The 24058-nt window shown below is 39.4% G+C and overlaps 2 protein-coding genes across 3 annotated transcripts; both read left to right on the top strand.

Moving 5' to 3' along the window:
• The first annotated feature begins 74 nt into the window (after positions 1 to 74).
• LOC308088368 (leukocyte surface antigen CD53-like) lies at positions 75 to 12983 on the top strand. Of its 2 annotated transcripts, none has more exons than XM_080432788.1 (8): positions 75 to 223; positions 5571 to 5669; positions 6320 to 6508; positions 9381 to 9455; positions 9855 to 9965; positions 11259 to 11366; positions 12484 to 12567; positions 12667 to 12983. In XM_080432788.1, the coding sequence occupies exons 2-8, from the start codon at positions 5607 to 5609 to the stop codon at positions 12733 to 12735; spliced, it is 699 nt and encodes a 232-aa protein (XP_080288914.1). In that variant the 5' UTR covers positions 75 to 223; positions 5571 to 5606; the 3' UTR covers positions 12736 to 12983. The 2 variants fall into 2 exon arrangements, with proteins under 2 accessions (XP_080288914.1, XP_080288915.1); XM_080432789.1 differs by having other exon boundaries at positions 89 to 218.
• Positions 12984 to 16845: 3862 nt separating this feature from the next.
• On the top strand, positions 16846 to 23526 carry LOC308088609 (leukocyte surface antigen CD53-like). The gene is made up of 8 exons (XM_080433146.1): positions 16846 to 16980; positions 17746 to 17830; positions 18862 to 19050; positions 19402 to 19476; positions 19703 to 19813; positions 21211 to 21327; positions 22070 to 22153; positions 22514 to 23526. Exons 2-8 carry the CDS (start codon positions 17768 to 17770, stop codon positions 22583 to 22585), a joined length of 711 nt encoding a protein of 236 aa, XP_080289272.1. The 5' UTR covers positions 16846 to 16980; positions 17746 to 17767; the 3' UTR covers positions 22586 to 23526.
• Positions 23527 to 24058: the final 532 nt, after the last annotated feature.

Raw genomic sequence — 24058 nt, 5'->3', positions numbered from 1 at the left:
CCTCCCACATTCTCCTTATTGTCAGTTGTGTAAATAAACAAATAGAAATGTCTCTACAGACTACAGTATTTTCAGACGGATCCTGTTGTTGCCACTGTCCCTTCCTGTTATGCATTTTCCTGCTTGTAGCTAACCTGGAGTATTCATAGTATATAGCACTAGCTACTAGCCACCATATAACTTATCACCTGGGAGTTGATATTACTGCGGACTTGTTGGTAAGGTAAGTCTTATACTGAGATAGTTATCAAGGATAGTTTGTAAAAGAAATCAGAATTCTGATATTCAGCTATTATACTGAATTGTTTTTATACATTTTACCTAAAAATCATTAACTATCCATGAAATTAAATAAAAACAAGAGTCTTTACATTGTGGTATGGGTAATAGGTTGGGTAGTTGTTTTTCCAGAAAGAAAAAAGTTGGCTCATGACCTGAAGTTAAACTATGCATCTTTGGGATATATAGCATAGGCACTGTATGCTTAGGCTGATTTAAAAACAAATATCCAAACATTTAAATATGGTTAGAAGTTACCAAAATAAAGTTATGAGAAGAAAAAAACAGCTTTAGACAAATTCATTTAGACTTAAAATATTTACTATAAGCTCTGTCACGTACTGTGTCGACTGTGTTGCATCTATTCTGCTTTTTGAAGTTTGCTACCATGAAACTCAAAGATAAAGTTACATGAAGACAATAACCTTACATTTGAGTACATGCTGAGAAGCTTTATTTTCTTGTGAAAATACAGCTTCTCAGAAAATGTATTTGTCATGATCTTTTACAAGATTTTAAATGTGAAGCACGATCTTCTATTCTATTCCAATGATAAGGAATAACAGACGTGTCTAAATGTCAAGGGGCTACAGTACATTATGACAGCAGACGCAGGCTCAGGCAGCGGGTTCAGTGTTGTCACACCAAACAGTGTTGTCGTGTAAACACTGTCCCTAACAGGGCTGGATTACGGAGCAGGCCAAATAGGGCCAGTGCCCATTGGCCCCTGACCTCCAGGGGCCGCAGCTCCAGCCATTCCCAGTGAGTGTGAGGCCTTTGGTCGTCTGGGCAAACTGGTTGTCTGGGCAAACCTCGTGATATTTGCCCAGTTCTCAGGAGCCATTGACTGGGATGGCCGAGGGCGAGACTCCTGGATGCCAGAGGCCCCTGAGCAGCAGAACAAAAGAATCGATTGGATTTTTGGGCTAATTATAGTAGTGAAAGGCTGATACTACAGCGGGGTACTCTTTAGATAGGCCTACAGTATGGCGCACATGCATAATATGACCTTTGGGTGAGTTTAACTGGCAATTTCTAGAAAAACGTTACAATAAAAAGTTTGAATGTCATGTCAGAACAGTTTTTGGTGCCCTGAATATTAGGAATCCGTTGCATTTGTCAACAAACTATTGAAGCAGTGTTTTTTTTGAATGGCCAAAATAGAGAATTCTGTCAGTGTCAAGAATGAAAATCTCCAAAATGTTTCAGCAAAAGTCCTTCAGATTTGGTTCAGTCAGGAACACTCACGATTTAACTATTTATTGCAACAAATGAAATACAGTTAAACTTGGCGTTAAAGGCTCCGCTCTTGGAGATATTCCCTGAATTTTGTCCAAGCAGCACGCTAAGCAAAATCAGGGGATGTTAAGCAAAAATGCCCATAGGAATACAATATCAAACAATACGCAATACATTGACAAATTAGCTTGAATTAGCAGATATAATATCACAAGTATTTGAGCCTGTGCCAGACTCTGATCAAAAGGTGGAGGCTGGGGCGGAGGAGGCAGCTAAGCAGCAGTGAAGCAGGCAGCAAGACAAGCAGAGACCTAGTGAATGCAAAGCTGTATTTAAAAAGGAATAGTTCACCCAAAATTTCTATCAATTACACACCCCATGAAGCCTTGAATTCGTTGAGATTTGTTTGTATTTTACGCATTCCTAAGACAATAATTTGATGACGGGCGTATTTCCGGTAGGATACACAAAGAGTCTCCTTTGTGTCCCCTACCGGATACATTAGACATCTTTCCGCCGGTAATCAACTTATTGGCTTAGGAATGCGACAAAAGCTAAAAAATCTCCATGAATTCAATGCTTCATAGGGTGTCGTGTGCCGTGTTTTCCTCACGTCTCAAAAAGTACTTCCAGCAACACAGCAAGATCCAAGTTGAGAAGTGGTTCCATATCATCGATAGCCAAACAGTCCTTGGTGCAATCCATAGAGAGAGCTATGGTTATCAGACTTTCTTCGCAAACAGAATCGGAGAGATCCAGAACACAACAGCCATTCAAGACTGGTGGTGGATTCCTGGTCCTCTTAATATTGCTGATATCATAACCAGAGGGGCCAGTCCTCAAGACCTGGATGAAAGTTCAGAATGGCAAAACGGACCAACATTCTTGAAATTACCAATGAATGAATGGCCAATTAAATCTGAGTTGGTGACAGCTGCCAGAGACAGTGTCAACAGATTGCAAAAGAAAGCGTTTGTTGCTGCACTAACCAGAGCAAAGGCCAAGGCACAAGTGCCATCAGATCCAAAGGATGCCAACACACAAAAGCCGTCAGAACTAAAGCAGGAGCAGGAACCAACTCAAACACAACCAAAAAGGCCACCAGCAGGATCAGCTGTCCTAAACCTTGTGAACGTCAAGCGGTTCAGCAACCTAAGCCAACTCGTCAAGACAGTTGCTTGGATTTGGAGAGCAGCAAAGAAGTTCATTAGAGGGAAACGACAAACTGCAAACAGTCCAAAGTGGGAGGCAGTGTCGTCTTCACAAGTCATCTCAGTGAAAGAGCGAGAAGACGCCCTAAGAGACATCTTTCTTGCAGAACAGCAAGGTGCATCCTTCCCAAGCACAACCACAGACAGGCTGGCAGTCTACAGAGACCAAGAAACTGGCTTGTTGGTCTGTGGGGGTCGCATGCAGATCTTCAATGAAGATAAAGTTGCTGTCCCTATCTTGCCTTATGAAGCCTGGGTATCAACGCTGTTAGCACGAGAAGCCCACGAGGAGAACCACGATGGAGTGGCTGGAACCTTGCTCAAGATGAGAAGAAGAGCATGGGTCGTGAAGGGTCGGAGAACTGCTCAGAAAGTGGTCGAAGACTGCATACTCTGCAGAAAGATTAAAGCAAAATGATGCCAGCAAATAATGGGTGATCTACCTCCAGAGAGGACAGAGCCAGCTGCCCCCTTCAAATCACAACAGTAGACCTCTTCGGACCTTACCAAGTCAAGGATGATGTCAAGAAAAGAGTGTCACTGAAGGTTTGGGGAGTTGTATTTTGTTGCATGGCTTCCAGAGCTATTCATACAGACCTGGTGAACTCTCAATCCACTGAAAGTTTCCTATTTGCCTACAAGAGGTTCACAGCATTACGAGGTCATCCAAAGAAGATCTGGTCAGATCCAGGTACTAACTTCGTAGGGGCTAAGCCAGTCCTAGAAGAACAGTACAGATTCCTTGCCAATCTTGACAAAGCTACCCTAGAAGAGAGAGCTGCCAAGAATGGCACAGAATGGACATGGAAAATTCATCCAGCCGATTCTCCACACCGGAACGGTGCTGCAGAAGCTGCTGTGCGCATCGTCAAGAGAGCACTGCAGAATCTGGGAGGAGAGTCGGGGCTAAGTTGGAGTGAATTCCAAACAACTCTCTACATGGCAGCTAATCTTGCGAATGAAAGACCAATTGACGCCAGGACACAGAGCCGAGAAGACAGCGTTCAGTTCATCACTCCTAACTGTCTACTGCTCGGACGAGCATCGCAGAGTGGAGATGTCAGAACTTTCGACTTCAATGACTATCCCTACAAAAGGCTTAAAGAAATGCAAGCGCAAGTTAACAAGTTCTGGAGGCACTGGAGTCAACTCGCTGGTCCTAACCTATTCATAAGGAACAAGTGGCATACAGCCAAGAGAAATGTCGCAGTCAGAGACATCGTCTGGATTGCAGACCAAAACGCCCTCAGGGGTCAGTTCAGGATTGCAAGAGTGGTCAGTGTCAACTTAGACAGCAAAGGAATTGTGAGGGATGTCAACGTCAGAACCTTCCCAAGCTACCCTGTTCCTGTCACAAGGCCTACCGCAGCAAAAGCAAATCACCAAACATAAAAAAAACTCAAAGAAGAGATCCCAGCGACAGTTCTTCACAGAGACGTCAGGCGACTGGTCGTCTTGCTTCCCCTGAAGAGCAGAACGAACTGTCAGACCCAAGTTTACCTTTGTAACGTGCGACCTCCCAGGTGTATCCACTGGAAGGTCGAGTGGGAGGTGTGAAGTCAACTTGGAAAATCCTCACTGGAACCAAAAGGGTTAAAAAGTCGGGCTGATTGACAGAGTGGCAGCTGTTTGAAATCATTCCCCAATCACTAATCAGCGTCACTACACTATAAAGCACCGCACCTGAAAGAAGCCTGTAAACCAAACCACAGTGGAAGAGAAGGGAGAAGGAGGAGAATCCTCCACAATCCTCCATTATTATCAAACAAACAAGCGTGCGTCCAGCAGCAGCAACGTCGCGCAGAACACATCAAAGCAGCACTGGTGCAGCCATAAAAAGCTGGAGAGGCAGCAGAGACGAACTGTTTGTTTGTTTAAGAGTCATAAAACTTGCCGTTTGTGGTGCACGTTAGAACGTGCCTTGTAGTTCAATGTCAATTGTTTGTTTGATGTCCTCAAGTTAAAGCAACATGATTGTTGTTTTAAAAACGAATGTGATTTGTTTATTGAGAAATGTAGATTGCTAGAAACAGTTTGAATGCTGCTAAAATTCAGTCTATTATATTTGCATTTCATATGAGACTGCATTTGTTAAAAACGGTTTAAAAACCTAATTCATAAAAAGACGCTAAGAAAGTAAAAACAATATTCACAAGTGTTAAAAAATATATGTAAAGCATTTATATTTTGCATTTATTATTTCATCTGCATTATATTTACAGTAATTATGTTTTATTTTTCATTTAAGGTTTTTCACCTATACCTATACCTTACAACCTTACAACTACACACTACCTGCATAAGCTGTACTGCAACAACAAAAACTAAAGTAAAGAAGAACTAAAAGGAAAACCAAAGTTGTGGTCATTGTATGAGTGAAACCCAGTTAAAACCTCCTATGGACTGTATCATCCCTTTCAAGCGGGGGAAACTGCAAATATACTACATAGCTTGACAGTAATTGATAGAAAATAAGTCATTTTTGGGTGAACTCCTTTAAAGGAACCTCTTTGTTAAGGCGTGAGCTCTGATTGGAGTATGAATGTGTGACCAAATAGGTCCAGCAGAGCTGTGAATGGGGAATAGGAGGCTAGGCTGATGTCAGCTGACTGACAGTCGATTACAGCTGAGGCATGCAAGACTTCCGTGTCCTGCATGAACTAACGCTATGCTTCATTTATAGTTTGAGACATTTCTAAGAAGTATTTGTTGGATTTCTGAATTGGCAGTGAAATGCTACTGCAGTTGTCTTCAGACATAGCTTTTCGCCATCATGTTGTCATCTGCATTCTTAGTGTTTTGTTGAATTTGAAACCATCCCTTCTGATTTCAATGTGATAGGTCTTAACGGAGGAGGAAGATCATCATTAAGGAAGGATGAATCGCTCCTGTGTAAACTGCTGGAAAAGCATGATGGTTCTCCTCAACTTCATTTGCTGGGTGACTACTTAATTCATGTTGTCATAAAACCGTGGCTCTAAGAAGAGTGGATGGCTTTCAGAATCTGTAATGTCCTCCTGTACAACCATGCAGTAGATGGGATCAGTCATGGACATAAGGCTGCTTGTTCCAGGGTGAAGGATTTTGGGGGGGAAATCCATTTAAGACCTGGAACGCATCTGTGTCATTTTTTGATTTTTAGCTAAAAAAAGCATTATTTTACACTTTGGCTATTCAAAAATAGCAGATATACAAGCTCATAGCGCGGCACCGAGTGCCGCGCTACGAGCTTGTAGATCTGCTATATTTTTTTAATCGTGAAAATGTGTGCAAAACTTTGAATATATATTGTTTAAAGCAAACATTTTTAACTCTATTCTTTGCTTCTTGGGGTCCCTGGAACTAAACATTTTGAGATGGGGGTCCGCAGCCAAATACATATCATTTTGGGGGTCCTTGACATGAAAAAGTTTGAGCACCACTGATATAAAACATACGTTTTTTCAGAAAACTGTTGGGATTTAGAAGACATTTGTAGAATCGGCTTCAGGTCTTAATGGGTTAAGATTTTAAGGTTTATTTCTTTCCTTCTTGAAACACCTAATATGCCATGTGAGTGATGTTCTCTCTTACTTCCCGTGTGTGTGTAGTTGTGTGGTGCATTCGTAGTGGCGTTTGGAGAGTTCCAGATGATGCACTCTAACTATGGTTCTCTGATCACCTCCTTCTGGCCGATCTACCCCGCCAACACCCTGGTGGTCACAGGGACCATCGTCACCTGTGTCTGTTACCTGGGAGTCCTGGGAGCGCTGAAGGAGAACCGCTGCATGCTCATCACTGTAGGTTTATTAAACTCACTCAACAGATATAGGTCATTTAGTATCTAACATCTTTCACAGCTTAAGAAAAATATAAAGGGTTTCTACACTCAAAATACTGTAGGCTTAGGACAGGTATAATTCATTGTTAAATACTTAGCAGTCAAGCCATCTCAAATGTCTCCGTATAGCGCCATTGGCCCCAGAGTCTAGAGCAGTGTTTCGGGCCAGTGCCCCCTATCCAATATACAGGTCCCTTACCGCCCCCCACATCCAATTAAAATGTAAGCTGTAGTTTGATTGTCTATTGTGTTGGTTATATCATTTAGAAAACATCTCATCGATTTCCAAATATCAGATTTTACATTAAACTGGACTGTTGGTATGTGATTATTACACCTGGCTGTCATTATCAGTATCATGTCAGTATCAGGGTCAGTATCATGTCTGTATCAGGGTCAGTATCATGTCAGTTGGGGTTGACACTAACACCTGCCCGCCTGCCCGGGGCAGGTAAATAAAATGGTAGGGCAGGTGAAGTTTGCTATCTGATTGCCCCACGGGCAGGTACACATTTTGTCTCTCCAGCTCTTTATTAAACAGAAAATGTCTTTTCGGGTCAGGATACCAATTTCATCGAATCAGGACAGAGAACTCAGACAGGATACAGATTAAACAAGTGAAATTGGAAGTGATGACACAAAGAAATGAGCATGTAAAATTGGAACTGGAACATTGGCTGAAATGGTGTCACCTAACTGGAAATGTATTTTCTGTCTATCAAAGAGCTGGAGAGACAGAGAGACCCCTGTTACTGAACAAACACTCTATAGCAATGAGTACTATCAGAATATAGAGCTTTAACCCATAACAAAACCCTTTTTGTTTTAACCAAAAAATATCACTTACCCTACCTTCAACCCATAGTCATATTCATATTTAGATATTTGGCATACATATTGAGGTATGCCATTTTTTATCGTGCAGCCCCATAATTCGCAAGAAGAAAGTATCGTGAGGTATCGTATCGTATCGTGAGGTACCCATTTAACCAAAAAATATCACTTACCCTACCTTCAACCCATAGTCATATTCATATTTAGATATTTGGCATACATATTGAGGTATGCCATTTTTTATCGTGCAGCCCCATAATTCGCAAGAAGAAAGTAAAAAATAAGTGTTTAATTGAACGGTAATTCAAATTTAACCTATCATTTTAGAAAGGACGATTTACTTTTCGGGCAAGTGGGCAAGACCTGTGGGCAAGTAGAAAATTACCTGTACTTGCCCGACGGGCAAGTGCCCGTCGGGTTGACCTTAGTGTCAACCCCTGCAGTATCATGTCAGTATCATGTCAGTATCATGGTCACTATCATGTCAGTATCATGTCAGTATCATGGTCACTATCATGTCAGTATCATGTCAGTATCATGGTCAGTATCCTGGTCAGTATCATGGTCAGTATCATGGTCAGTATCATGGTCAGTATCATGTCAGTATCATGGTCAGTATCATGGTCAGTATCATGGTCAGTATCATGTCAGTATCATGGTCAGTATCATGTCAGTATCATGGTCAGTATCATGGTCAGTATCATGGTCAGTATCATGTCAGTCTCATGGTCAGTCTCATTGTCAGTCTCATGGTCAGTATCATGGTCAGTATCATGGTCAGTATTATGGTCAGTCTCATGGTCAGTCTCATGGTCAGTATCATGGTCAGTATCATGTCAGTATCATGGACAGTATCATGGTCAGTATCATGTCAGTATCATGGTCAGTATCATGGTCAGTATCATGGTCAGTATCATGTCAGTATCATGGTCAGTTTTGTGATACGTTGTTTTTCCTACTCTGTATTTGTGTAATGATGATTTTGAACTGTTTGGTGCTATTTTATGTGTTTATGAATTGAATACAAGGACTATCGTGATATATCGTTGGTGAATTTTCATGCAATATATCGTGATATTTTCAGATATCGTGATATATCGTTGGTGAAATTTCTTGCAATATATATCGAATATCGTGATATCGCAATATATCGAACATCTTCGAATATCGTGATATATATTGTTATCGTGGGCCTAATATCGTGATATATATCGTATCGTGAGGTACCCATATCGTCCCACCCCTAATGGTCAGTCTCATGGTCAGTATCATGGTCAGTATCATGGTCAGTATCATGTCAGTATCATGGTCTAGAGCACACTAGTCTAGAGCCTAGATTTATTCTGGCCTGCACATGCCAGATGGGCAGCATGTGCACCAAATAAATCTCCTGTGATTAACATCTTGTGGAGTTAATCACGGCAAAGCCAATTTAAAACCAAGGGTCCCAGCTGGGGCTTATCCCAACACCACCGCCCTCTCATTTACAGTAACAGGTTTCATATCACACCTTGTCTTTGTGTTGTATTTCCCTATTAAGTAAAAACACCTTGCTATGTACAGTAGCCTAATACATAGGATGTAGACTACAGCATGATATGAAAGGTATACGAAAGGTGCTATAAAAAAATTACGTTTATTAGTAAGGCAAGGCAAGTTTATGCATAGTACATTTCACGCACAAAAATAGTTTGATAAGGTGTACATAAGGTATAACAAGGAATTTAAAAGCATATAAAATGCAGAACTGCATTATTCTGATGTTATACCAAGTTCTCTGGAACTACATTTATACACTAATACTACTACTATTACTTTTACAATAATTATAATAATAATAATAATAATAATAATAATAATAATAATAATAATAATAATAATATCAACAACAATAATAACATTGATCCAGATCTGTTCATTTACAATAGTCAAATTTTGTAAATAATGCCAGAACATCCAGTCTTGTGCATAAAGTGTATGATTTTGTGTGATTACAGTACTTTGCTCTGTTCTTCATTCTGATGCTAGTGGAGTTGGCCATGGGTTGTGTATTCCTGGTGTATGACAGAGAGGTACAGTATATATCATGGATCCAGGCTTTTTTTTCTCTCCTTTCTCTAATATTCATCAACATATTTAAAACCCCAATGTATCACCAAACAGTGAGTGTACAGTGTACTATGCTAAAACATACATTCAGTAAATATGTTGATTTCAAAGTGCCAGTGAAAAGTATTATAGAAAACATGAGCTACATAGTTAACATCCATTGTAAATAACACATAGTCATTTTATTTTATTCGTGAGCATGTCATGGACATGAAACAGTACAGCAGTATGGTATGGTGCCCCCTATTGGCTCACTTTAGCTTTCTATACCATGCTATACCATACCCTGTTTTCAGTTCATAATACTGTAATGGATTTGTAATGGCAGTTGTATTGATGTTGCCTTTGCACTTATGTTACAGATTGACACATTCTTTGAGAAAGACCTGGTGCGAAGCTTGGAGACCTACAAGCACTCCACTCCAGATGGCAACATGACCGTCAAAGATGATTTTGATGCTGTTCAATACTTTGTAAGTCTTCAGCAAGACTACCTTTTTGGCTTATCACCAGTGGTGGAAAATTTGTACAAAAAAATTGTACTTAAAGGGGAATTTTGGACCACGGTTTTCTTACCTTTTCTATGATGTTATGATATCTTAGGATGAATGGTACAGTACAAAATGTTCATAACTCCATCCCGGGTCCGCCACAGCTTAAGACGTGCACCAATAGGCCTTGCGTTCGATCGCGTATTTAAATTTTTTTTTTAAGATCTGACATTCATAGTGACAGAACACTATGCAAAAAAAAAAAACGGAAGTCTCGCTAGACGAGATTGAAATCTCGAGATTGAAATCTCGAGATTGAAATCTCGTCTAGCGAGACTTCCGTTTTTGAGCGGTGTAACCGCTCCTATAAGTGGGGTTGGGACCCATGACCCATCCGTCGTGAAAATGTGTCTTTCGCTGTACTGTGATTGGCTGATAAGTATTCAGACCCTTTGCTCAGTACTGTGATTGACTAGCGAGACGCATGATGAAATTCATGACCTATAAATAGCACCACGCACTTCAATTTATTTTTATTTTTTTTAAGTGAGCTTCCATCACTGTGATGACCACTGTTCTAAATAACACCGCTCACTTTACACTGGGTGTAATTTCTTTTTTCTTTTTTGCAAAATTCCCCTTTAATTAAAAGTATCAATACTGCAATGTAAAAAGTAAACACTCTGTTACAAGTAAAAGTCCAGTAATGAAAATTTACTTGAGTAAAAGTACAAAAGTATTGGTATCAAAATATACTTAAAGTCCAAAAGTAAAAGTACTCATTATGCAGAATGTCCCATTTCACAAGTTTTCAAATGTATAAAATGGATAAAAATCTTTTGAAAATAGCAGATCTACAAGCTCACAATATGTCAGATCGCGACATATTGTGAGCTTGTAGATCGGCTATTTTCAAATGGCCGAACTGTATATAGGGCTGAAGTGGGTAATGTACTCTATGTTTTTTAATAATAATCAAAATCTACAAGGTAACTAGTAAAAAACAGTAGGCTACTTTCGTAAATGTACGTAGTTACTTTACACCACTGCTTACAGTATCACCCATAAAGTGCACTCTGGTCTGTTGGTAATAATACTGTTAATATTACTGCTACTAGGCTACTTATTTTTCTACTTATAGTTATTCTTTATTTTTTTAGCTGACCCTGCATTCCTGTTCAACTTCAATGTGAGGGTTCCCTCACAGGGTCTGGGGAGTTTTTGAATATTGTTGTATATTACAGTTTAGTTGAGTCAGTGTTGTCATATTTACAGTTTCAGTGCTGTGGAGTCCATGGTGTGAATGACTGGGACGGGGAGGTCCCAATATCCTGCTGTACTGAAGACCCATGTACAATTTTAAACCACACCAACTGGCAAGAGGTACGTTACATTAATATAACCTAAGTTATGTTCTTAGGCAAGGAAAGGCACGTTTATTTGTATAGCACAATTCCACAACATGGCTATCAGTGCTTTTCACAAAACAGCATTAAGACGTTAAGACACAGACAGAAAAACACTATAGAAGGACATTTGAATACACAAAATAAGTTATAATAAAACATAGATGAGAGAATAGTAATCTTAAGACATAATGTGTTTATTTTTTTACTGAATGGATTCCCAGATAGAGAGAATAATTACAGTGCAGAAAACAAACAAACCATCAGAAACAGTAGGAAACAGAAAGGTAGTTTGCATTGATTTAAAAGAACTAAGAGTTTTTGTAGACCTGCAGTTGAATGATTAATTAAAATTGGTACAACATTATTCAACTACTCTTTTCCTATTACTATACTTAAAGGGACATTTTGGACCACGGTTTTCTTACCTTTTCTATGATGTTATGATATCTTAGGATGAATGGTACAGTAGAAAAATGTCGTAACTCCATCCCGCGTCCGCCACAGCTTAAAACGTGCACCAATAGGCCTTGCGTTAGATTGCGTATTTTAATAGCTTTTTTTTGTTAGTTTTTTGTGAGAGATCTGACGTTCATAGTGACAGAACACTATGCAACCGAAAAAGAAAAAAAAAACGGAAGTCTCGCTAGACGAGATTGAAATCTCGAGATTGAAATCTCGTCTAGCGAGACTTCAGTTTTTTTTCTTCTTTTGAGTTTTGTTTATTCATCCTAAAATAAGGTTCTCACCTTAGCACCTCCTCCACCACCTTAGCACCACCCACCTGTCCTAGTCCCTCCTCCTCCTCATGCCCACACCTGTTGTGTTATGATAATGAGGGGGAGGGTATAATTTTACTGTGTCATTAAAGTGCTGTTTTTCTATTGGCACGTTTGACCCTCAAGGTTTCAGCCTCCAGGAAGAAACTCAAAATAGTCAGAGAAGAGAAGAAAACTCCATAAAAACACCACCAGGGGGCTTAATGAAGTTCTATCAACCTCATAGACACATGAAAAACAGAAAAGGAGCAAAACCATGGCACCACCTCTTTAAGTATTTACCATTTGAAGAGTTATGATTTTTTTTTGTTTCAGGGATGTCATCTCAAACTTAGGAACTGGTTTGCCAGAAACTTCCTTAGCACCGGTGCAGGTGTTGTCTCACTGTTTGCCTTGCAGGTACATACACCCCTTTCTTTGCATTAAACCTTATTTGCATACATTTGTTATTAGTTCTATTATATATTTGATAAATGTCCTCTTTGTTTGTATTCACAGTTCATTTGTGTGTGTATCACCGTCCCCGTGTTTTGCCACTTTAGTCGAAATGGACTTGGCTACCAGTGAAAAACACCATGTGGTCTGAAAGAATTCTCTCACATCTCTGAATCTCCTTGAGTCAGCTCTGCTAATCTGTGGTGACGTGACACATTTTGGGGGATATAACTAAACTTTTCCTTTTCTACTCAAAATGATTTTAACTTTGGGTAACTATTTCAGAAAAAGTGAATGAAACCCCACTTCATTTAAAGGTAACATTTCATTTAACAACTCTAATCTTGGCAAAATGTTTTATGTACACACACACGCACGCACGCACCACACACACACACACACACACACACACACACACACACACACACACACACACACACACACACACACACACACACACACACACACACACACACACACACACACACACACACACACACACACACACACGCACCATGCTGCTTGAATGCACAACGAAACTGAGTGCTGAATGAATACATATGGAGTAATATGTGTACCCCAGCCTCCATTATATGTCTTGCACTGTCCCTTTGCAATGGATAGAGGTCCGTCCATACTGTAAGCCAGTGGTTCTCGACCCCCCAAAATAATCATATTTGAACTGGGGACCCCCAACCCTGATAAGCACTTGGAATGTAGGAGTTGGTGCATTCAATATTGTGAAAATAGCAGATCACAGCTAATTTCACAAATTTAACCTCTTTCTTATATTATTTGACACTTTGGCCAATGTTTCACCAGTTTTTATAGTATAGTTTGTTTATTATGTTTGATGCAGAGATGGTATTTTTCTTTCTTTTTTTTAGGTATTCAAAAGGTCATAAAAGTCCTTAAATTGTCACTTCACTGTCATCTGGGGACCTCCCCCCCAAAAAAATAATTTGGGGACCCACAGGTTGAGAACCACTGCTCTAAGTTATATTTCATGTATGCTAGTAGTGTGTCAGCAGTACCACTAAGTCAAATATCTGTTATTTTGCTGTACTGGGGAAATTAAGTGATGAAGAGTCATATTGTAAATTGTTTCTTAAATATGATATCATATTATTTTAATTGTTTTAAATAAACGCATGCAACAGGTTTGCTCTCATTACTCTGTGTTTGCCTGCTTGGCTATCGTTTCCTGCAATAGTGTGGTGGTCATCGCTCTGCTCATTGTGGTCATCGCTCTACTCACACCCCAGTCAGAAAAGCAGAATCTGGTATTTTCTGTTGTGTTCAAAAAGCACCGAAAGTACCTCCTGTTTAAGGAGATCCCCACCCATGTTTCCTTTTCAACCTTCTCTCACTCATAGTTATATATAACTACTGTATGTTCTCACCACAAATCTAATTCTTCTGCCTCAAGTATTGCGTTATTCGTATACTTCTCTATTATTTGAACTCTGCGACTACAGAGTCATTTTCTAAAGAGCTGACGTAAGTCGTATCACTGGTTGTTTGTAGTGTGGATGGTGTATGAACTGAAGCTTATTGTCTCCGCCAGGCCGAAAGGCATGGCGAGAGAGTATGTTTTACCCCCTGTCCGTCCGTCCGTCCGTCTGTCCGTGTGTCCATCTGTCTGCGAACGGCTAATCTCCGGCACCGTTGGCCAGGCCGCTGCGAAACTGTGCACACATACTCACTGGATGCCAATTCAGAACCTCTGGCCCAAATATTTCAGATTGGCCTGTTATAGCGCCACCAGGAGGCCGATTTGTGCAAAATCCATTTTTTTATATTACTCCTACAGATTTTATCCAAGCATCACGCAAATCATTACACAGTATCTCTATAGTCATGTGATCAACACGGATCTGTCTGATTTTCCATATTCCATCCTGATTGGCTAAGGTTGGCTTCCAAAGTTTGCAGGATTGGTCCATTTTCAACTAAATGCCTCAAATCCTGAACGCAGCTTGTGATGTCACACGCACATTCCCACTAGGCCGAGGAAGAAATGCCACTTGAAAATTTCTCAAATCAGCCTCATGGTGGCGCTATAAAAGGCCAAATTGCGTTTTTAACTGTAACTGCACCGATCTGCGTGAAACTTTGCACGCATACTCCCTAGAGGCCAAGGAAAAACATCTGCCCTGCATTTTTCACATTAGCCTTTTATAGCGCCACCAGGAGGCCGACTTATGTAAAATACATATTTTGAGATTAAGCCTTCAGATTTTATCCAAATGTCACGCAAATCGGTACACATGATCTCTATAGTCACAAGTGGCCCGTTTTGAACAAAATGCCGCAAATCATGAACGCAGCGTCTGATTGCGGTGGAACTTTGCACGTACATTCGCACTACGTTGAAGAACAAACACCACCCTTTTAACATTGCCCTATTATAGCGCCACCAGGAGGCCGATTTTTCTTTTTTACATTACTCCTACAAATTTTGTCCAAACATCATGCAAAACAGTACACATTATCTCTATAGTCAAGTGATCAAGATGGTTCCGTATGATTTTTTATATTCCATCCTGACTGGCAAATTCTGAACATTGCTGGCTCACAATAACCTACCTGACCTGGCAGAGACCTGTGCTCCGAGGAGCACTTTTTCTAGTTCTGTGGTTGCATTTGTTGGAAGTCACTCTGGAATACATGGAATGGGAGAATATAAGATTTCACACTCACCCTCATTTTATATGCTATGCTATGCCAAGGCCAGGACTGGAGATGATGTTTTCACCCTTCCCTGTGTTTTTGTGTGTTTGTTTGTGAGTCTGCGGTTAATCTCGTAATCTACAACATTGATCAGCATGAAATGTCTTGTGTATACTGTACACTGCCAGTAGGCCAAAGAAGTCAATCCCAGAATATATTTCAAATCGGCCTCATAGTGGCACTATAACAGCCCACTTTGTATTTCAGCCTATCTGGAACCATAGGTCGTAACCCCCTGTGCATTCCTTGGTTCATGATGCAACTCCCCATACAATGCCTTTCTGCCTAGATACATTTTTCTGCCATTTTTTTTTTCTGCAAACTTTGCCAATCCTACATATTTTGTCCAAAACTCACCAAAATGATGCACGTGATCTCTGGAGGCATGTTATTAAAACATAATTTATTATATTCTATTTATATTCCATGATTGGCTATAATTGGCGATGGGGCCTATTTTCCCAAAAATGCTAAAACTCATGACTGATTGCCCCCAAATTTGAATCACATATTGTAGAGCTTAAACAACGCAAGTACAGTACAACTCCAAAACCACATTCACTTGACCTTAGGCGCTACAAATGTGAATCATTGAACCTCTTCTTCCCACGGATTCCTCGGGTTTCAGTAGCTGCAGCCCATGACTTGCGTCAGGGAACCCACACTTTTTGAATTATGTTCAGAGACTGACTCAGCTGGTTGCCATGCTTTTATCACACTGGGGAAGGCTCCAGCCGAAACGTCCACATTGCTGCTGCTGGGTCATGAAATAAATAAGAGAGCCTAAAAGGACTTTAAGAGAGTGCTGGTGTTTTTTGTTTCACTGCCACGCTGCCTGCTTTAACTACAATCGAATACTGTCAATTTGGACAGATGGGGCCACTGCTGTTTACCATTTGTGTTCCCAGTATGGCCCTGTTCAAACTTAACTGACACAAAATATTAACGATCAGCATCTGTTTGTTTCCTCTGTTATCCACCTTGCCCTGTGCCTTTTCATACAGAAACACAATGCCAAAACAATGTCATCAACATGCACCACACATATACAATGATGGAGGAGGGTGTGCTTCCTGGCAGAGATTTGAGCTCCACTGAGCACCCCTTTGTAGTATTTCATTCTGTTTTTATTTGACCAATATCCACACTGTTGAGGAAGCCTAAAGTACAAGAATTCCACTGCCTTTAATGCTGATACAGCTGTATATAGTATATATATATATATGATATTATGTGTATGTATGACAATAAAACACCTCAAACCTTTGTTTTCTCGACGTGGTTGTGTTTTGGTGGTATAGGCTATTGGGTTGTGTGATTCTCACATTTTCCACTGTACTGTGTTTTGCACACAGTACATTTACATTTGTGTCTAAATATAAAAGCAGCTTGTCACACATGACATGATTCTTGTTCTTCTTTTTTTTGACAGGGGTGTTATTTTTGTTTGTTGCGCAGTACACTTTCGTGGTCATAGATGTTCTGAAATAAGGAAGTGAAAAGGGTGAATAAAGCCCCAGCCTTTTTTTATGCTAAGCAGCACCATGCGAACGCAAAGTACAGACAACACCAAGGTCGACTCTAGAGTACAAGTGGTCTTAATTTCTTGAGAAATAGAGGGTAGCCTACAATTCAACCAACCAGGTGAGACAGCAAACTTTAATATCCAAGTTGTCTTTATTGTAGTGTTTATAAATGGAAATAGTATAAAGACAACTGGCTCTGTAGAAAAATAATACAATTGTGCTTTAGAAGTATTTGAAAAGAGGAACTTCATGTTGCTCACACAAGGGATTGAATTGCCATAGAATGTTGATTGTTGTGTAAATAATTGTTAACAGTCCTTGTTTTCCCTACTATTGTATCATTGCTGTTGTTATCTTTCTGTGTGTGGCTGAAATAAATTTTCCTTAAGGGGGATTAATACAGTCAATCCAACGTAAAAATTCAGAGAAAAGCATTAAACGCGATGATTATTGTTTTGATATAACATTCAATTTGATTTGAAGTTAATCTGAATTGCTAAACTGCTGTATATAAATGGTAAAGTGAGAGGATTTTCACCCCCAAAACTAATTTTTATATTTTCTAGAACAATTTCGAATACATCTCAAGTAATTGTTTGAATTGATATTTGCAATATCCCTTTAATGATTTAAAAATGATCACAACTGCACTCATTTAAGTAACTCATCTTATCCTGAAATAGTTTAAATGCAGAGGAAACACAACGTATCACACAGGAAATGAGACACAGCAGCATTCTGCCTCATGTTTCACAAACAGAACACCGCCCCAGATGGAGGGGAAATCCAAAGTCTGACTCAAATTTTCTGACCAGGACATTTTTGGTGTATCCTTCCATATGTTTAATAACATTGTTTAATGTTTATCTCCCCCCCTCCCCAGGTTTGATAAGAGGATTTGAACAATGGCTCAGAATTGTCTCAAGTGCCTGAAGTACACCATGTGTGCGGTCAACTTCCTGTGTTTTGTATGTACCACCTTCTGTTATCCAGCTCACATTCCGTGTTCTCTACATATATGGAATGGATGTATGAACGTGACTTAGTCGGTTTTCATGTTATAGCCCAGAAGTTAGAACATGTTTGTAGTCAACACACACTCTATTTTATGGCTATACCTACGCTTTGATGTTCATAAACTTGTTAAATCCTAAATTGAAGACCCAAATAATGTGTGACACACCCTATAGCAACCTAACCATTTCTTTTCTCAAACTATAGATAAATCCCATCATTACAACAAATTAGTACTAGGCCGATGCCTACTCATGGCCCTCCGGTTATGCCATACCCATTGTACCCATTATCAGGGTACCCATTGTACCTGTTGTCAGTGTGCTTAGTGCAGTCTGGAGGACAGTCTATGATGCCACTACTAAGACGTTATGTTGATGACATCAGAGATCTCCATATATTGGCATAAAAGGGACACAGAAAGACAGAGGGACAGATTTGCAGATTATAGATAAATGTGGACGACCACAGAAGGCGCCGACCCGACTGACTTCCCACATGGCATGGCACTCCCTTGGGTTCTCGGCGGACGGTTCTCGAGATACGTAGAAATAGAATAGAAATGATCCAATCAACTTGAGATACACATACAGGTATTTGGGGCGTGGCGAGAAGTTTTTTTTTCCTATCCTAGCACAAAGCTATGTAGTAGTGTAGTGCAGGCACCTGCAACATGGAAAATCAAGATGGGACATCCAAATATTAGTTTTTTAAGCTCCAGACTCCCGAGCCGCATAAAGGAACCAAATCCACCCAAGCAGCGCCTTTGTTTGCACCTCCAACTCACGCACGTGGCTTCACTGTGGTTAAAATAATTATTTCAAAATTGTCTGTTGTCTTAAGCCTAAATCAAACGTTGTCGTACAATCTATAGCTCACCTGAAAATTCAGTTGAAAGTCAGTTATTGTCAACCACAAGCTACCTGGTCATTCAACAAAGTATAAATGAGTCATTATAAAACAGGTGCGTCTTTTGTTTTCACAGATGTGTGGCACAGCAGTGCTGGCCTTCGGCGTGTACCTGTTGATGCAGTTAAATACAACCGCTCTGCTCCCCACCCTGGCTCATCTCAGTGTGCCCAACCTGTTGATCATCTGCGGCATCATCATCACCTGTGTGTCCTTCCTGGGTTTCCTGGGAGCCCTGAAAGAAAACCGCTGCCTCCTCCTGACGGTATGCTACAACAGATATGAAAGAACACATTGATAACACATTTATTTATTTCTATGGCTAGAATAAAGATGCAGAGGATATAGAATCAGTGTCGCTGAAACCTTGATACACGGGCCAATTCTACACGACAAAGCCGCATGCACCACCACGGTGGATTCGAACCTACAACCTCCGTGGTGGTGGGCAGGGACCACCCGAGCGCTGTTGATGTGTTTTTTCTAGACACTATACACATTCAGATTGTAATCACATCCTACATGGCTATCCTAACAGTATCCTAATTACAAAATGTTAGAAATGGATCATATCAAATGATACTGACTGTGAGTGATATGGAATCTCTATCCCCAGTTTTTCCTTCTGCTGTTTATTCTGATGGTAGTGGAGCTGATTGCAGCCTGCCTCCTCCTGATCTACGAAGCTGAGGTAAGACACCAATCACACAATGTATACAAATTATTATAGGATTATTATAATATAATATAAATTCACTGACACACCAAGTTGCCTCACAAAAGTATTGATAATGCAAATTAAAAACAGGTTGTGATTGTTTTTAAAGGATGGTACATAGTTTTAAGTCAATACGTCTGGTTACAATGTATTAAGAAGTCACTGAGGAAACGAATATAAAAGTAATGTCATTGTTTAGATTGGTACAATGGTGCAAAAAGACCTGGAAGACGGCTTGGCAAAAACCAAAGCTGATGCCAAGAAGAATTCGACAGCTGCGTTCAGTGACTGGGATGTGGTTCAGAAGACAGTGAGTGCATATGAATCCCTTTATTATCTATGTGCATTTACATTTCGCAATTTATACTAGCAGTGTCACTCAACACCACAGACACACACACACACACACACACACACACACACACACACACACACACACACACACACACACACACACACACACACACACACACACACACACACACCCCACTGCCTTCTACTCTCCCTCTCCCTCATACATCCTGACACACCCAATAACAACCATATATATGTAATGTATGTATGTATGTATGTATGTATGTATATATGTAATGTATATATGTAATGTATGTATGTATGTATGTATGTATGTATGTATGTATGTATGCCTACATAATTTCTCTCATTTATACATATCTCTCTTGACAAACCTTCAATCTCTTCAGAGAAAAAGAAAAAAAAAAAAAACTTCAACACAAAGGCTAGGTTAGGTTTGTTTTCCCCACTTCAGGGTTTAGCAAGAACATATGGTACTCAAGGAACTGGTACTGTCGTCTTATGATGGATCAGACCCCCAAGGCATTAAAATAGCAAATTAAGCACTCCCAAATAAGTTACACTTTTAAATAACGCAAAGATAGCAGAAGAAAACAACCCTTCCTCAGCATTTCTGAGAAATGTGTGGGTATGAAGTCTTTAAGACATGGTTATAGATTAATCTGCATTTTTATGCTTTTGCAGCGTGATCAGCACCTCTGCACTATCGGTGTCCGCCCTTCCTGCTTGTTTGTTTATCTCATGCACCTCACACCCAGAACTGTTAACTTGCTAGGCTCTGCTTATTAGGGCTTAAATATGAAAATCATTATTATCCATATTTGTTTACTATTACCGTAAGTATATATTAAACTTTCAAGTCTATTTAATGTATTCTTCTCTCTTTATTCTTTCTCTCTACATCCACAGTTTCTCCTTTTTCCTGGGGCCTTATAGCTCTCGCACACTAACTAACATTATTATAACTACAATTACCGTCCAACTATTATAATAAATTTAGTTGCAATCTGGTCCATGTTAAGGGCAGGAGCCGCAGGACATGTTGTGGACTGTAGCTGCACACAAGTTACAAAATGGTTGTCATTCAGTAAAAGGCTAATCTTATTTTTTTGATGGTCACTATTTTGGTTATTTTGGTATGACAGAAGATATTTTTAGGATGAAATTGCCTATAGCTTATTAAATTAAATAAAAAGAGGTCAAAAGTCGAGGTTGCAATCAAGTCAAAACTGAGAATGGATAAATAGATTTTTAATAGAACTTGGTGAGAATGATCAGCAGGCAGCCCTGAACGGACTTCTGAGTCGAAAAGGTCAAATTACAAGGTCACCGTCAAGGGCAAGGTCTAAATTTCTTGTTTTAAAAGATGTTCCCAACCATTCTGTGTTACAGTTTAACTGCTGTGGAGTCCATAACGTAACAGACTGGGGTGACGAAGTGCCTCCTTCCTGCTGCATTATAAGTGAAAAATGTGGCCAACCCCCCAGTTACGAAGAAGTTAAGAAAAAGGTACAAATATTACACTGGTACCATAATTTCCATTTAGAATAGCCCTGAAATATTGAGTGCTATTTCATGTCACTATACAGTATAAAGTGGATAAATACAGTTGTGAGTGCACTCAATTCCAAATCAACACATCTTAGGACCTGATGTCTCAGGTCACTTTTAGAGATGCTCTGGGAGCCATATTATGATACATCATGTCAACATACAAAGTTTAGTGTGGACCTGTCCACATTAAGGATTGCCTTGGTAGCGATGGCAACATATCTTTGCCAGCCATTGTTTTGTGAATGCCAAGTAGTCTACAACACAGCACAGGCATTTTGCGTTTAAATGTATTGTTTCATGTGTATGAACAACTTGTTTCGTTGTGCTTCCTCCGGTCTGCTCTGGACCTAAGCGTAAAAGTTCCACGTAAACATTCAGTTGTCAAATCATCATCGTGTGGTGGATCTTTTCACTAGATATTTCTATGGGCAGTTTAATGTTCCTGAGAGAATGACTTCACCTTGTGTTGTTAGTCTTTCCTGTTTGGTTAAATGGATATACAGTATATATGGACACAAAACACCAGGCCTGAACACTGGCCAATGTCATTTCATATACTGTACCCTGATTAATGGCCAATGTAAAATGTGGGTCCCAATTTGACACCAACTCAGAACCAATGTTCTACACAAACCCCAGAATGTTAATTTAATATTAATAAATTAAAACATTAATGAATGTATGCTCTCTATTAAAGGGTTGTTTGGATACAATGAAGAACTGGTTCGAGGAGAACTTCCTCTATACTGGGGTTTCCGTGATTGTCCTCTGCATCATCGAGGTATGCTTACTTACCACTGCAGTTTAAACATATGAATTCTTCTTAGATGTATAAGTATGTGTTGTTTGCATTTATTTATATATTTTTTACATATGTAATGAGTTAAAAATGAACGCTAATGTTTTTGTCAGATATCACAAACTGGAGAAAATAATGACATGGAAATTAAGAATTGATCTAAAATGAGATAATCCTAACCCATTCATCAACATTGCTTGTGTGAAAGTAGAAGCAATTGTTATTGTTATCATGTAATGTTTGTGTCACATCTTTAAAAAGGAAGTAAAAGGCCCTCTTGAGCCCTTTACTGCAACAACCATGTTAGAACATTTTATCATATCTTCCTCTCTCTTTTGACAGGTCTTGGGAATGTGTTTCGCTATGACTCTGTTCTGCCACATCAGCAGATCTGGACTTGGCTATAAGTTATAGAAGAAACACTCTTGAATCACATCTCCTTTACTCTTATGTTAGAGTGAATCCTATTGCCTGCAGGTTTCGTACACATTCTATAAAAAGAATATAGATTTGACCTGACTTTTCCTCGTGTAGTTCCAAACTTGATTCCAGATCTTAAAATTGGATTTCTCTGAGAAGCTGAAGGAACTTTTGCTATTTATTTGTTGTTTTGTTTGGCTTTGTAGAATACCTCATGCTGATTGTGAAAAGTATCACATCATTTTATATCATATATATTCAAATAACATCAAATGACAAAAAGTATACTTTCATATGGTCATAGAGTATGAATATTGCAGCAGGACATTTTAATTTATTTCCTTTCTGTATAATTCTCAAGCTTTTCAAGGCCTGGAAATGGTCAAATTATGTTTCTGTAAATAGACATATACTATTAGAACCTTATATTAAATACTTATACTTATACATACTGCTGTTCACGTAGACATTTGACATTTTGAGAAATCAGGCTGTGTAAATGCTATTCTAATGTCAGGAATTAATAGCCATTGTGAAATATATATGCACCAACGTCGTAGCATTTTAGTGTTTCACTTTCAATTTGCTTACATAGGTTTATTTTCATTGGTTATTGGTTGTAAATTTAGTCCAAGTAAATGTCTGAAGCTTGTGATTGTTCCGGTGGAATATTGTAACCATCTCAGGCAATACCAAGGACCTCAATGGAAACAAGACTTTTTTGGACAGACCTTTTAGACAAAATGTTATTAACTGTACTTGTGCTGTTTTTACATTTCTGCCTAATAAAATATTCCATCAAATCAATCAATATAGAATGGTCTTATCGTGCACTGATGCATTTTTAATGACACCTTTGAAAACACATGAACCCTAGCATCCCTATTCTGGGGGGGCAAACATTGGGCAAAAATAGCCAATCTACAAGCTCATAACGCGAGGTTGTAGATCGGCTATTTTCTGCAAAGATATTTGGTGTAGAGGGAAAAGGAGGGGGGGGCCTAATGTAGCATAGAGCCCTGGGGGACTCCAGTCAACGAAGTTTAACTATAGGGTTTAAGTTGTTACATACATAAATAAAAGATTTGCAAATGTGTGATGCCTTGTATAGTCTCACTTTGTGATAGTGATGATGATAGGGACAGTAATGTACATCAGCCTTTCTTGGTTGACATTTCCTGTCACTAACTCTTTTCGACTACAAGAGCTAAGTGAACCGTGCCGGGCAATGTTATTTCCTGACGTGGTGTAAAGTAACTTAAGTACATTTACTCAAGTTCTGTACTCAAGTACAATTTTGAGGTATTTTTTTTACTTTACAGGAGTATTTCTAATTTTCAGTACTTTTACTTCTACTCCACAACATGTCAAGAGGAAAATATTGTAGTTTTTACTCCACTACAATTATTTGACAGCTTTAGTTACTTTGCACATTTATATTATTACAAAACATACGGCCATTTGAAA

Source organism: Gymnoscopelus braueri, assembly GCF_963280865.1.
Source record: "Gymnoscopelus braueri genome assembly, chromosome: 7".
Taxonomy (NCBI): domain Eukaryota; kingdom Metazoa; phylum Chordata; class Actinopteri; order Myctophiformes; family Myctophidae; genus Gymnoscopelus; species Gymnoscopelus braueri.
This window is presented reverse-complemented; position numbering and strand designations above follow the sequence as displayed.

Coding starts and splice junctions, on each gene's coding strand:
- LOC308088368 (XM_080432788.1), top strand. CDS start 5,607: ATGAATCGCTCCTGTGTAAACTGCTGGAAAAGCATGATGGTTCTCCTC. Junction 5,670..6,319: donor TCCTCAACTTCATTTGCTGG/GTGACTACTTAA, acceptor GTGTGTGTGTAG/TTGTGTGGTGCATTCGTAGT. Junction 9,456..9,854: donor TCCTGGTGTATGACAGAGAG/GTACAGTATATA, acceptor CTTATGTTACAG/ATTGACACATTCTTTGAGAA.
- LOC308088609 (XM_080433146.1), top strand. CDS start 17,768: ATGGCTCAGAATTGTCTCAAGTGCCTGAAGTACACCATGTGTGCGGTC. Junction 19,051..19,401: donor ACCGCTGCCTCCTCCTGACG/GTATGCTACAAC, acceptor CTCTATCCCCAG/TTTTTCCTTCTGCTGTTTAT. Junction 19,814..21,210: donor GGGATGTGGTTCAGAAGACA/GTGAGTGCATAT, acceptor TCTGTGTTACAG/TTTAACTGCTGTGGAGTCCA.